Source organism: Lathamus discolor, chromosome Z, assembly GCF_037157495.1.
Source record: "Lathamus discolor isolate bLatDis1 chromosome Z, bLatDis1.hap1, whole genome shotgun sequence".
Lineage (NCBI taxonomy): Eukaryota > Metazoa > Chordata > Aves > Psittaciformes > Psittacidae > Lathamus > Lathamus discolor.
In genome coordinates, this window is record NC_088909.1 from 105,931,036 (window position 1) to 105,945,755 (window position 14,720).

The 14,720-nt window shown below is 36.0% G+C and overlaps 1 protein-coding gene across 5 annotated transcripts in view; it reads left to right on the plus strand.

Moving 5' to 3' along the window:
* The window catches only part of PIK3C3 (phosphatidylinositol 3-kinase catalytic subunit type 3), an 80,150-nt gene that overhangs the window by 22,974 nt on the left and 42,456 nt on the right, over positions 1-14,720 (plus strand). For all 5 annotated transcript variants that reach the window (XM_065663412.1, XM_065663414.1, XM_065663416.1 and 2 more), the window contains exons 12-21: positions 535-622; positions 1,675-1,742; positions 4,758-4,863; positions 5,704-5,820; positions 7,453-7,584; positions 8,797-8,925; positions 9,275-9,344; positions 10,045-10,109; positions 11,819-11,903; positions 12,818-12,892. In XM_065663412.1, coding sequence (XP_065519484.1) covers positions 535-622; positions 1,675-1,742; positions 4,758-4,863; positions 5,704-5,820; positions 7,453-7,584; positions 8,797-8,925; positions 9,275-9,344; positions 10,045-10,109; positions 11,819-11,903; positions 12,818-12,892 — 935 coding nt within the window. The remainder of the gene's footprint in view (positions 1-534; positions 623-1,674; positions 1,743-4,757; positions 4,864-5,703; positions 5,821-7,452; positions 7,585-8,796; positions 8,926-9,274; positions 9,345-10,044; positions 10,110-11,818; positions 11,904-12,817; positions 12,893-14,720) is intronic.

Here is a 14,720-nt window from a genome sequence, read left to right on the forward strand (position 1 = left end):
CCTGGGATATATGGTATATCTTGAGGCTGCAATCACAGTTAGACATTAGTAGAGCTGTTTGATTACTTCCTTTCAGGTAGATTTACTGTCTGATAATTTTGCCTTGCAAGCACTGGGTTTGTCTACTCTATTATCTGTAATTGCATTCAAGAGATGAGTGCTTGCAGGTGTTGTGTATTAGCAATTTCATCTGAACAACATTTAAGAAAAGTTTATCCTGAAAATGCCGATTTGCTGAATTCCAGTCTATGTCTGCTTATCTTTTATGGAAGATGAAACAAAATGCAAAGTTTGTTGTAAGGTGAATGTCCTTCACAGCCACAAGCTTCGTAGCTATTCAGGCACAGATTTTTTTTTTTTTGTTTTCAGGAATTGCAGCTGTCAAAGTTGCTATTCATGCAGTTTGTTCTGAAAGGGTTGAGATAATACTTTCAAATATACTTCCAGTTTCCTGAATGTAGTATGCTCTGGAAGTGAAATGCATTCCAAGCAAGAACTTCGAGTCATGCCAATTGCATGTTTTGCTTTATGTAGTTCCCAGATAATGAGTCCTGTTCCACCTGTGTCCTCACCACCTCTTACTTCTAAGACAAAGGAGCTTGCAGACAATGAAAACCTTGATGTAAGTCAAGTGCTTTACCTAGTATTTTTGATACTTACTTAGTGACCTGGTACTAGATTTTGGTAGTGAATGTTTAGATCTTTCTATGGCTGAGTACTTAAAAGTGCTCATAGAACACAAATGTAAATTAAATGCTAAGAAAATGCTACAAGCCATCTATTTATGTGCATGGTCACACTATCCAAAACTGGGGGCCTGGGGATTGAATTCTTCACAAAATTACTCAGTACTCTCCTTTAAAGGAGAAAATTACTGGAAAGTTTATCACATGCTGATTAGACACTAACAATTGCATGTGTTTGTGGTGCTTTAAAGCAGCTTTTTTAATGGAAAACAGGTATCCAGAAGTTTTCATTTCTGCAGTTTGTTCTTTCTGTAGGCATATTCTTTCACATGGGTATCATCTTTATTGAAATTCAGTGAGGTACTATGTTGATTTACATCTGCCAAGGATTATACTAAATTTATACCACAAGTAGAAGAGTAATAAGAATGCAACTGGAGGGTCTCAGTACTGCATAGAAGATAAACCTCAAATTGAGCATATCATTAATGACACAAAGATTTCTTGTTAGTTGGGATATTAAACATTGAAAAACAGCTGAATGCTATATATCCTCTACAGAGCTTTTTCTTCACATTAAAATGCAGAACATCTTGAAGGGTTGTCTGGATGCAAAATGGGGTAGTAAATCCGTTTCAGGATTGAATCTTACAGCAAGGGATAATTGCATAGGAGGAAAGTGTAATATATAGAGAAATGTAACATTAAAAGTTTGTTGTTGGAGAACATCATATACCTTTAACATGATAGTACCTATATTACTGTAATGGCAGACCTTTTTTTACTTACAGTGTTGTTGCTGGATTTGGAGTAACACTAAAACTAATAATGATTTAGATACTAGGTTGGTTTGGATTCAGATTTTAGAAGGGAATGCATCTCTCATAATTCACTGCATTTATTTTGTTTTTTTTCCTTAACTCTGTCACTCTCTGAAGTACTTGGCTTTCTTTGTAACTTAATTTTGCTTCTCTTAAATCTCTTCCAGCAAGACCTTTGCACTTTCTTGATATCACGGGCATGCAAAAATTCCACGTTGGCAAACTACTTGTACTGGTATGTTGGAAAGTAGCCATACTGTATCAATGTCTAACTGAAATCAAAGCTGTGATGCGCAGCAAAACATGACCTGTCTTGAGAACTTGAGAATCTTAATTTCTCTCAGGATGAAGTAGTAAATTTAAACCAATATGCATTTGAAGCGAATAGTTAGTAAAAGGAGGGTGCTGTTCTTTAAAATGCACAAAGAAGCTTTACTCTCAGACAAAGGAAGGTGTTTTGTAGTGCATTAAGTACAGTGTTATATAAAAAAAAAAACATAACACAATTGTAGTTTATAAGGTGTCGTCGAAATTGTTTATGATTGCGGGGGGAGATAAAGCTCATTATCTGCTCTGCTTTTCTGTTTGGTTTGTGTTTATAATTCTTGACAGTGTTGGCTAGAATACTGAAGTTATGCACTTTAGAGTATACGCTGTTAAGAGTGTATTTTATGAAGATTCATAAAGCACTAATTTTTTCTGCTAATTATTTTTCTAGATTGCATTTGTGATTATATTATGAGCACAAACAATATGTCATTGCAGATGTGTGCTTTCTTAAGGGAAACTTTAGATGTGCGTAGTTCATCTAGATAGTGGACAGGTAAGATTACATAGCTAAGGATCTTGACTCACTTCAGTGGTTTAAGAGTTGAAGCAGGTGCCTAAATTAGTCATCGGCCTGCTTCCTGAGTAAGCATTTGCACATAGGGATTCTCTTTTGAAGAAATATGAGATGAAGAGTGGTGTACTCTGAAAGTGTGTTTTTATGTGTATGTATTAACGTACAGACACATGCATATATACACAACACAAACAGCTATTTACTTGTATATACAGATGTATTTTAGCATAGAGAACTTAAGTTTAGCCATCTAAAAGACACCAAAGTCAAACGATTCTCACTTGTATCCTTTGTAGTTGGATCTAATAATTAAAAATGGTAATACACGTGATCATATGTTAGTGTGCTACACTATATGTTACATATGTTAGCTACACATAAGTTGTGAATTGGGAATGGAGTATGGTATGTGATGCAAACGTACCAAACTATTTTTGTAAAATTCTTAGAAGAATCCTAGCCTATCCTGAGAGTGATTCGTTTTATGAATGTCTTAAGTTTTATTGTTACTTTTCTAGTAGCTTACATTTAAGTTATTTAAGTGCATAACTTTACTACAGTTCCTGAGTGTACTGCAGTGGCCAAATACAGTATTTGGCTTCAGAAAAAAGTCCTATTAAGTTGAAATGGTTAGAATAATTGCAGAATCAGTTGATGTGGGTAGACGCCAAATGCTTGATCTAATCAAATATTCATCATTAAGATATCATTAAGATAAGTGTTAGCTCTTTTCTACCTCATTGATAGAAACTGTGCACTTACATTTCAGCAATGTCTCAGACATTCAGTCTACAGAAAGTTCAGACATCCAGAATTCTGAAGTTTCTGTCTTACGACCTAAAAAAATAAGCAAACAAAAAAATACACACACAAAAAAAACCCCAAACCAAACACGGCCCCAAATCAAAAATTGCAGTCAATTTTTTTTTTTGTTTTCTTTCCAGACATCTCAATTTCTCAGTGACAAAATACAAATGTCACAGCCACTGTTTGAGCTGTCGTAGCCATAAATCCTCTTGGCTGCTGATCAATTGCTTGTTCCAACTTATCCAGACGTGGCACACACCTGAAATAATTAGTGGAAAAAGTACAATAGCCCTTGTAAATCAAACTTCCTGCTCAGTCCCTTTTCATTGCAGTGTTGTCCTATCCTTATACTTTAACAGTGGTTACAGAAGTCAGTGCTACTGCATTTTTCTGCCTCCAGATATATGAGGCACCTATCCAAGTTTGAAGCATTACACTTACTCCTTGTTTCAAGATAGCTTTGAGAAACTGCCTAGGGCTTTTTAACAAATGAAGATGAAAGTGACATGTTTCAGGAAAAACAGGAAGTAATGAATTACATTTTGGTGCACAGACTTTATAAATATGGGCTTATTTTTATACACATTACTGCAATCTAATTCTCTCAGTGGGGAAATGGTGTATACCAATATATTAGTGAAGAAGTAAACTTTAGTTGCAGATTTTGTTGAGATAAAACTAATGGAATTACATATTCCTTGTTTTAATTTATTTAATGTATTTTGTAGTTATAAGTAAGATTAGTCAAATCTAATCAAGTGTGAATGGCAGGTCTCTAATCTTGTCCAGTAATTATTCATTTGCAAAGAAATTCTGCACAGGTGCATAAGGAAAGGGTAATTCTGGCTGTCAGCATAAAGTCCAAGTGTGTTTCAACATGTAGAATCACTTTTAAATCCAAATGCAGTGTTTGAAAATTGACTGACTTGCTAATTTCTTCCTTTTTTTTAATAGTGAAATTATATGTTTTTACTGGGTAGTACTAGGAGTTAGGCTTAACAACAGAAAGACCTTCCATGCATAGCTACTTTTTGCTTTTCAGTGCTGCAATGAGAAATAATAACAAAAGGATTCCAAAAAACTGCCTAACATGTAAAATTTTCAGTATAACTGTCCCAAATTGTACCATTTAAATCTTGTACCTGGATCATTATTTTAGAAATCTTATTTTGCAATGTAGACTTTCAGAGCTGCTTCAGGACCAATACTGTCACTTCCACCGTTGCTAATGGTAAAATAGGGAACAGACAGAGTGAGATTCTTCTTGGTTTTGCAGCCACATTATGTCAAGGGTAGTAGCACAGTGCAGTGCCTGTTCCTCCAACCAACTGCTTGGTTAAAATGTTCATATGATTTGGACTTTTGACTTGTGTTTGAGTGATGCTACCTTACTGTAAGTGAAAGTTCTCAGAAACCTTGATAAGCTCTCCTGAGCCAAGTGGGAATTTGTGACTATGCAGTTACCGAGTCCATCTGTCGGTTGAGGTATCATTCAAAGATCAACTTTATTTTTAGTTCCAGGCCTATGAAAAAGGACTGCTGTATTTTACTCAAATTGCACCAGAATACAACATAACTTGAGTTGTTTTTATGTTGCAGGTATGTAATAGTGGAGTGTGAAGACCAAGACACTCAGCAGAGGGACCCAAAGACGCATGAAATGTACTTAAATGTGATGAGAAGATTTAGTCAGGCTTTGCTGAAGGTAATGGCTTTGTATAAGGAAATACACAGCAGTTTGGGATAATCATTCTTTAAAAAAACATAGGTGTCTAGGAGCATGGCAGGATTTTAAATCAGAGGTGTTGAAATTTTGAAAGTGCTTCCACTTCTGCTTGAATTTTGAGTTTGTGGTGTTTTTTGTGAATCAAACTACTGAAAAAAGAAACTTAACATGCACTGAGAACTTTCATCTGTTTTATTGCTTGCTCCTGTTAGTAGATCCTCTGCATTGTGTAATTAGCCTATTTACTATTTCTTTATTGGAAGCACTTGTCCTTACAGTGAAAATTGAGACAAATTGAGACCTTACTTTATAATTCACAGTGTTGTTCTGTGTATCGGCAGCAGAGGATGCTGGAGCAGCAGGGAATATAAAACAAAACAAAACCAAGAACTTTTGGTGAATTGCAAGCTATAATTTATAGCAGATGTGCAGTCTTTCCTGATTTTCGTGTATCTCACACTTCATGTGAATTCTGATTTTAGGAACATTACTCAAATCTTTCTCTTATACCGCAGTAAGAATATTCCGTGTGCTTATCCTTCCCAACTTATTTTGGCTATGTGAATAAGGTTTGTAATGCATGACTGTTCACCACTGAAATTGTTGATGCAAATTCAAGTGTCCTTGTAGGTCAGATAACTGATTGCTAGCTACAGTGATTCTGATCGTGCTTTACAGAAAATCCCTTTTGAATTGACAGGAAATTGATCATTATTCATTTACCTCTTAAAAGCCCAAAGGTCTAAGGATAAAGAAATAACTTCTAGATAAAATAATGACAGAACAAAGACCTAATTTTATTTCTTTTAATTCACTTAGGGTGATAAGTCTGTCAGAGTTATGCGTTCGCTGTTGGCAGCCCAGCAGACATTTGTGGATCGGCTGGTTCATGTAATGAAAGCAGTGCAGCGTGAAAGTGGAAATCGTAAGAAAAAGGTAACTATAGGAGTGGAAAACTTATCTCTTTCTAGAATTTGACAATAGGGATGTTAGCTTTTCACTAAAAATTCTTAGCACCAAGATTTGTAAGAGATGTCTATCTATCTTGTAATAATTTCAGCTAACTTTAAACAGACTTTGTAACGGTTTAAATAGGTTAAAGTTCTAAAGTGTTCTGAAAGTTTGTAGATGTGAAACAGAAGAGGCCCTTGGGAAAGTCTTGGATAATTTGGCAAAAGGAAGATAGGACAAAAAATTGAATTGTTGATGATAATAACAGTGAACAAGTTGTAGGAGACATGGGGAGGTAGCAGAGGTTAATGTGGTGTGAATATTATGCCAGGACAGATAATGAAATTTGTCTAGCAGCAAGATTTCATTTGTTCCAAGAGCAACAAAACTACTTTTGTTATTAGGAATATGATTAGCAGAACTTTGTCTTCTATTGCATCTTGATGAAAAGGATTTCTAGTGCATTTTAAGTGAATTTGACAGATGGATATAGGGAAGAAGCAGGAACACCAGGGGGATTTCTAGCCACATATTTTCTTCTGACACACATCAATATTTTTAAGCACGGATTTTTTTTCAGTGTAATGAATTTTGTCACATTCTTTCTTTAAACCTGTGGAGTATATTTGTGCAGGAAAATGAAACACCTAAGCATTGCATCTTTTTGATGAAATTTTGTGGATGCTGTATGTATAAGTAATAAAGGTCTAATCACTAAAAGAGGAGGAGGAATTTTCAGTTTATAAGAAAATTTCCTGCTTGTGCAATACATTGGCAGCATCATCTGTTCTTTTATAATTGCTAGGATGTTTCTGTAAAACGAAGAAACACGTGGTAAGCTTTTTTTTTTGGGGGGGTGGTGGTGGTTGTGATTTTTGTTCTGGTTTGGGTTTTTTTTCGGGGTGTTTTTTTTTTTTTTGGTTTTCTTTTTTTGTTTTGTGAATCTAGATAGCAGCAATTGATCACTAGAACTGTTCCTAACAGTAAAAGACTACCTTGCTGTCCGGTTATGCCTGTTACATTCAGTAGGGGAAAAGACTAGAAACTTAAATGAATTTGGCCTTTATTGTGTGGGACATCAAGGGTAAAGTACTTAAAAATTGTTGTGTTTCTGGTAACTACAGATACAGGAATATAAAGCAAGCCCTGAAATCACATCCGTGCAAGCTGTTAGCTGTTTGGTTTGGTGGTGGTAAGGTATCACCAACAAACATGAGTTCAGGGATTTAAAGGATCAGACCTGAATCAAATTTCTGAAAAAGAACTCATATTTGATGCTGGTATGGAAACCAAATCATCCTGTTACTTATGCAGGGAGTTTAAAAATAAGTTTTTGTAAGACTATTATATCTGGCACTTGTAAAATTGTTTGAATGTACTCAAAGTAGCTGGAATATCTGCTTCCTTATTCAGATTACTGCACATAGAGAATTTTTATTTCACTGGATTTTAAGAGTGAAACTTTGATTGGATAAGTTGAATAATAATAATAGTGCATCCTTTGTTAGAAGAATTTTTAACTGTTCATATGTACCTGGTAGGTGATTTTGTTTTGGCTTGGATTTTTTTTGTTTGTTAAAAAACACCATTGGTGTTTTCATTCTTTTATACTCTTAGAATGAGAGGCTTCAGGCACTGTTAGCAGATAACGAAAAGATGAATTTAGCAGATATGGAACTTATTCCACTCCCTCTGGAACCTCAGGTGAAAATTAAAGGAATAATCCCTGAAAAAGCTACACTCTTCAAGGTAAATGAGAACTCCTGAATATCTGAAATACAAACAAATCTTCAGAATGCTAAGCTTAGAAACATCAGTTGAAAGATTTAAAGAGGCTCACATAGTCAGGGCAGAATGTAACTGTAATGTGCTCTTGAAGTGGTTAAACAGCTTTTTATTTTCTCTGTGAAACTCTTTTTTCTAATTAATGTGCAAACTTTAGAGGTGCTTTTATAGGACTGATAACATTTATGAAGTCCCTCACCTTAAGGAGTTCAGAGCTTTATATGGGAACAGAAACAGGAATATCACTTATGATCAAAATCCTGTCCAACCTGCGCTTGAATATGTCTTCTGTCACAATGTAGAAAATTGTAGAATTATTTAAAGAATTCTTTTTTCTTTTTTTATGCAACTTAATTTTGAAACAGTTGTTTTACATAAAAGTCTAACATAACTGCTCAAATTGAGCCTTCTATCCTAGATTATTTTTTTGCTTTGGTTTTGTGGGAAGTGACTTGGTCAGTTTGAATACATGAAATCATTCATGTAGGTAATTGATCCCTTTGAACCCATTTTATGCAGAGAAATTGCAAACAATTAAATCTGCTTTCTCAACAATATAAAAAGGCATTTTTGCTTTTACTAAATAGATTAAGGAAGAAATTAATTGTTTAAGATGTCTTGCTCCTAGCATTTCGTTGATTTAGTTTATCCTATAATTGTGTCTCTTTTTGATCTGGTCAGTTTAAATTTGTTTTGTTGTGACCTTTTGCGTAATGTTCTGACTGGAATTACATGCATACAAATAAAACTTGAGTACTTGTGTCCATTTTTGCTGCACAGGGGGAGGTGTGTCCTACACACTCCTTGCTGAAAAAGAAGGAAAGCCTTAAAGTGTTTTTTAAAAAAACATACCTAGATCCCACTTGTTCTGACTGGAAATGGTTTGTTCTAATTGTTGCTTCCTAGACAGTGAGTAACTGATTTTAGAAGCTTTAGAACTGCTTCTTTTGTACCAAACTGAAGACCGTGGAAAGAGTTCTGTTGCTTGCTACCACACTGTTGCTGTTCAAGTTAGACTGTTATAAACCTTTTGGTAACTGAACTTGATACTTGCTTAATTCACTTCTGATCTATAATGCGGTAAACAAAGATTTGTATTTCAGAACTCCATTGTAGCAACACATTAGTAGGAACATTGCTGTGAACTAGCTTAGTAGCACAAGTTTCCTTTTCCAGAGTGCCTTAATGCCTGCTCAGTTGTTCTTCAAGACAGAAGATGGAGGCAAATACCCTGTAATTTTTAAGCATGGTGATGATTTACGTCAAGATCAACTTATTCTTCAAATTATTTCACTCATGGATAAGGTGAGAATTACTAATCCGTCTCCTTGTGCTGCTTTGTTCTTGATTTCATTTGTCAAGAGCAAGACTGTTAAAAACTGCTACTGCAGCTTACATTGCTAATACATTCCAGAATTCTTAGATCTTGGGTGGCTTTTTATTTTCTTTATAGATGCAGTGATCCTGTGTAGTTAAAAAACAAACAAACAAAAAACCCCCACAAATAAAACCACCAAACATGTCAAGCAGTCTTTTTACTAATTTCAGTGGAGAACAGTGGAGATCAATGCAGATCGCATTCTTTTAGAAATTGAAGTTGCCTTTTTGTTGCATTCATCATTTGCTTGTGTGTGTTGGGGCTTTTTTTTTCTAGCTGTTAAGAAAAGAGAATCTGGATTTGAAGCTGACACCCTATAAAGTGCTGGCAACTAGTACGAAACACGGTATGGATACTTTTATTTCCTATTTCCTAGTATGGGAAGGAATCTTATCCCTCTGTTCATAGGCTGTATTGTGACACACGGTTTTCCTACGAGATGTTTTGCTTAGTACAGTGTTCTGAAAAGGAGGTAAAATGTGTAAGAAAATCTTCTGTTAATGTAAGTCATGAAAGTAAACATCCTGACTGATCACAGTATTCCACAGGTAACTCAATCTATCTTCCTAAAGGAAGCCGGGTCTGGATTTTGGAGTATGTGACAATCAGTAGCCATAATTTTGCTGCTAGCTTGCTGTGTGTCTGGGACAAATAACTTTTAACACTCCTATTTGTAGGTCTTTGCATGAAATGGAGGAGAAAACCAAGACAAAACAAAATCAAACATGGCTATGCTTTTATATACATTCTGGATACATATTTAGAAAGTTACTGATTCACTTTATCATCTCAAAAACTTGGAACAACAGATGTTTTACAAGCAATTTAGTGTTTAAAAAAAAGAACTTCAAACAACAAACCAACAAAAGTTATTTTAAAAATGACTGAAGGCAGAAGATTGACATGCGACAAAACATGTGTTTTGCCAATAAGAAGCAGTTGAATGAAAGTTTGTATTAGTGTTGTGTTTTAATAAACATGTTATAGAGTAGCCTGAAAGTTCTGTGGGTTGGAAAGTTTATTTTCCTGGTTGCTTTCTGTCACAGGCTTCATGCAGTTTATTCAGTCAGTACCAGTTGCAGAAGTTCTTGCTACTGAGGAAAGTATACAGGTATGTGATGGGGGAATTTTTTTAAGTCACCTTCTGATCAAACAGTGTAAATTGCAGGCATAGGTGATTGTGGTGTGAGTACTATGCCAGGATAGAAAATGAAATTTGGCTAGCAGCAAGATTTCATTTGTTTCAAGAACAACAAAACTACTTTTGCTATTACGTTTATGATTAGCAGACAGCAGTTATTGTGCAGAATCAGTAATCTAAATAGACAAGACACCAAAAAAATGTGGTCTAAGATTACTTCACAGATCAATGGCAAAATACATTATACATCCCAGATTTCCTGTGCCAAAGCATGGTAAAATAGCTGGTCACTGGAGGCCAAGGAAGTAAAATCTAAATGGACATGTTTAGGTGTTAAGAAAGTTTGGTGGGTTTTTTTTTTTTTTTTTTTAATGTTCATTTTGGCTGTCACACCTATTTTATTAAAGATGAGCACTGTATATAAATATAGAATGATAGATTAGTTAGGGTTGGAAACGACCTTAAGATCATCTAGTTCCAACCACCCTGCCATGGGCAGAGACACCTCACACTAAACCATACCACCCAGGGCCTTATCCAGCCTGGCCTTGAACACTGCCAGGGATGGAGCATTCGCAACCTCCCTGGGAAACCCATTCCAGTGCCTCACCACCCTAACAGGAAAGAACTTCCTCCTTATATCCAATCTAAACTTCCCCTGTTTAGGTTTTAACCCGTTACCCCTTGTCCTGTCTCTACAGTCCCTAATGAAAAGTCCCTCCCCAGCATCCCTATAGGCCCCCTTCAGATACTGGAAGGCTGCTATGAGGTCTCTATGCAGCCTTCTCTTCTCCAGGTTGAACAGCCCCTACTTTCTCAGCCTATCTTCATATGGGAGGTGCTCCAGTCCCCTGATCATCCTTGTGGCCCTCCTCTGGACTTGTTCCAGCAGTTCCATGTCCTTTTTATGTTGAGGACACCAGAACTGTAAGCAATGCTCCAGGTGAGGTCTCACAAGAGCAGAGTAGAGGGGCAGGATCACCTCTTTCGACCTGCTGGTCACGCTTCTCTTGATGCAGCCCAGGATACGGTTGGCTTTCTGGGCTGCGAGCGCACACTGCTGGCTCATGTTCATTTTCTCATCAACCAACAAAAAACGTTTCAGTTCTGAGAAGTTTTAAAGCCAGTAATCCAATACTGTCAGGTTTCTTCTGAGTATTGAAGAAGGACTGTTTTGGCAGTGCCTGCATTTCACGGGAAATGAGATGTTTCCATTTGATGATTTAGATTTTCCTTTTAACCTCAGTAAAAGTTGATTGTCTTGAGGAACACGGAGACCTACGGTGATGATAAATTTTGTGAGAGTGTATGTCCCACATGTAGTTACTAATCGGGACTGTTAGTCCTGGCCTAGATGTTTCCTGTGGAAGTAACTCGTAGTTATTAATTAGTAACTTTTCAGTGCATTGTTCATTTACTGAAGCTGTTACTAAATAAAACTGCATTTTCTTTTGAACTTCAGATCTGTTTCTGTTGAGTATAAGAATGTGATGATTAAGCAAATAAATAAAGCAGTATAAAATTCATCTACTAGTTTTTGGGGGAGTGGTTTTAATTTAAGCAATCTTAATAAGGGACACTTGTGGTCTTGATTTAGCGCTGTTTTTTCCCCCACCTTTTTAACAGTCCTGTTTCAAATCATGTAGAATAACTAAATTTGTTGATAACTTCCCCTCCAGAACTTCTTCAGAAAACATGCACCTAGTGATACTGGTCCTCATGGAATAAGTGCAGAGGTGATGGACACATATGTGAAGAGCTGTGGTAAGTTATAGTCTTAGAGTTGGTAACTCCTTATCTGAAGTATAAAGGACAGGTAGTAGGACATTCTAGTTTAGCTGACTCAGGTGAGGGACTGTACACATACTTGCTGCCAGAATCCCTGTGAAGAGAATAGTTTTGAGCCCGGCATGTCATGTACAATTCCTCTCCTCAGCCCTCTTTGTTCTCCTTAGAGGAAACGAGAAGTTAAATACTCTTTGCTTTCTTGCAATAATCTTACTTCTGCCCCCTCTGCATCGTGAGTTGGGGCCTTTACAATTCAGCTAGATAAAAAACATTTATAACAATGAATCGTCTGTATTTGAGGCAGAAAAATTCAATTTATTTTTAAAACATCAGGGTTTTGTGGGTGATGAGGATACATTCAAATTCCTGTTCTATTTGGATTACAAGAAGTGGTAGTGTAGTCCTTGTTCAGTAAACTGATGGCAATATTAAAATACCACTGACTTACTGGTTAGCTTGTAAATAATGCTGATATGTATGCATTCAGATTCATATCAATGTCAAATGCTTATTTACAGCTGCCTTAAAATATCTTCAAAAGGTGTACATTCATTTTGCACAAAATACTTAATCTTCATTTGAAGTATCTTAATCCCAATATTGAATGAATTCAGGATTTTAGCGTTAGGCGAATAATTGTGTAGCAAGAAATCAGAATCTAGGCAGTGCTGAATAAACTTAGCATTTTAATTTATTACTTCAAATGTGTTCATGGTGCTGATAATCTTGATCATTCTTCACCAGCACCATACCTGCAGCCACTCTCTATGGTATATTTATTACTAGTGAACAAGAACTAAGATAATGTCATATGTTGTTGTTAATTGCATGGAACTTGTTGCTGTCCTTGAAAGGTACTTATATTGATGTTTACAATTTACTTGTTACAGCTGGTTATTGTGTAATTACTTACATCCTTGGAGTTGGAGATAGACATCTGGATAATCTTTTGCTAACAAAAACAGGTAATTCTTTTAGCAGTATAATGTTGTAACAGCAGTTGTTTAATTTCTAGTGTTGTTACTGTTTCGCTCCATTTTTCTTGGGTATAACCCACTGAGTATTGTAGATTAGAATTTATTTTAAATGTAAAGTGATCATGTCTCATCTAAGGTGAATCAAGTGAATCAAAGTTTAGGTTTAAACTACTAGTAGTGTGAAGTGGCAGTTGAAGAACAATAAAGCAAGCAATTAATTGCTCTCCAAACACATTAGTAGGCAAGATATGATACAATGTGTATCTGATACATAGTTTTGATGTCAGTTTAAGAGCCATTTCTGCATCTGTAGGTAGTGGAAATCTAACTTCACCTCAACACAGACATGTTTATAAGCACTGGGGGTTTTGTACCCTTTACAGTTGACTTATTTTACAGTCCTGTGTTCTGCTATCACATTTTTTACACTGAAAGGTGGACCTGTAAGATGTTTTTTGTTAAACACCAGAGTGAGTGGTGCTACCTTTTTTTGAAAGTAGTGTGGCTGTAGAGCAAGTTCAAATCGGACTGCCTTTGCCTGAGACCAAGAAACATTTCACTGTTACCTTAAAGATGGCCAAAAGCTCATGTACTTCCAACCCTCTGTCGCAGACAGGGCCAACTTCCACTAGACCAGGTTGCTTCAAGCCTTGTCCAGCCTTGCCTTGAACACTGCCCACAGATGGGGCAACCACATTGTAGATATCAGGTATTAAGAATATAGGTATTGGGAATTAGAAATCAAGTGTAATCTTGATGAATTAACTGAGATGTCCATGTGAATTCTTGGCTCGGATTTGACTTTCTTAAAAAGTCAAATTTCTTTAAAAGAGATTGGTTATGTGGGCTTTCCAGATCTGTATGTTTTTCTGAGAAACTTACATCATATGTCCCAGAAGTAAGAATGCTACATGAGACCTCTCAGAGCAGGATTCACTGCAGCATTTTCTATGCCCTATGAATCTTGATTCTTGATCAAGAAACTGTACAACAAAAAAAAACCATGTGTTTCGTCGTCAGCCTAACTGAGCTGTTGGACAATTCAGCTTCAATTATGTATGTTTTTGAAGCCTTCTCTAAAAGCAAAGAAGGAAAAAGATTCTTTAGTGTCCTGCTCTTTGCAAATTCACAGCTGGAGGAGAAAAATTTGTAGAAGTTACTGTTTAATCAATTACATCCTTTAATTTGCAGCAGAACCTGTATCTTGAAAATTCAAAGTAGCAGATAGGCATTTTGATTCTCCCTAAATTGTTTTAGCTTTTTTTAATGTTATCTTTCATTGCCATCTGTATGGATTAATAACATGCTAGGTAGACTGAATAATTCTAGTGATTCCAAATAAATAGAAGATTTCTTTAGTAGAGGAAATGAAGGACTTGAAAAGCTACTTCAATTGTTACAATCAGTGCCTTGGGATGGAGGGAAATTCAAGTGCTTTTGTGAAGAAACTCGTGCAGCTACATACAGACTAATTTTCAATGCAGTTTTAACAAAAAAAAACAAAAAAAAAAAAACCACCAAAAAACAACAAACCACCCCACCCCCCCCCCAATTTCTTGTAAGGGAAAAGTTTTTGGAGTTGGTTTTTTTGGTTGGTTGGTTGGGTTGGGTTTTTGTTTTGCTTGCTTGCTTGCTTTTGAACTGCAGCTTCCCATAGGACTTCTAATGCCTTGAATGCCTTCATTACATAGTGACAGAGTTATGAGTTGTGGTTAAGGGTTTATAATAAAGTGAAATGTTTGTTGAATGAAAAACATGTAAATAAAAAATGTTATTTGGGGAAAAGAGACACATCCGAGTGGAAGGCTTGCTAGTT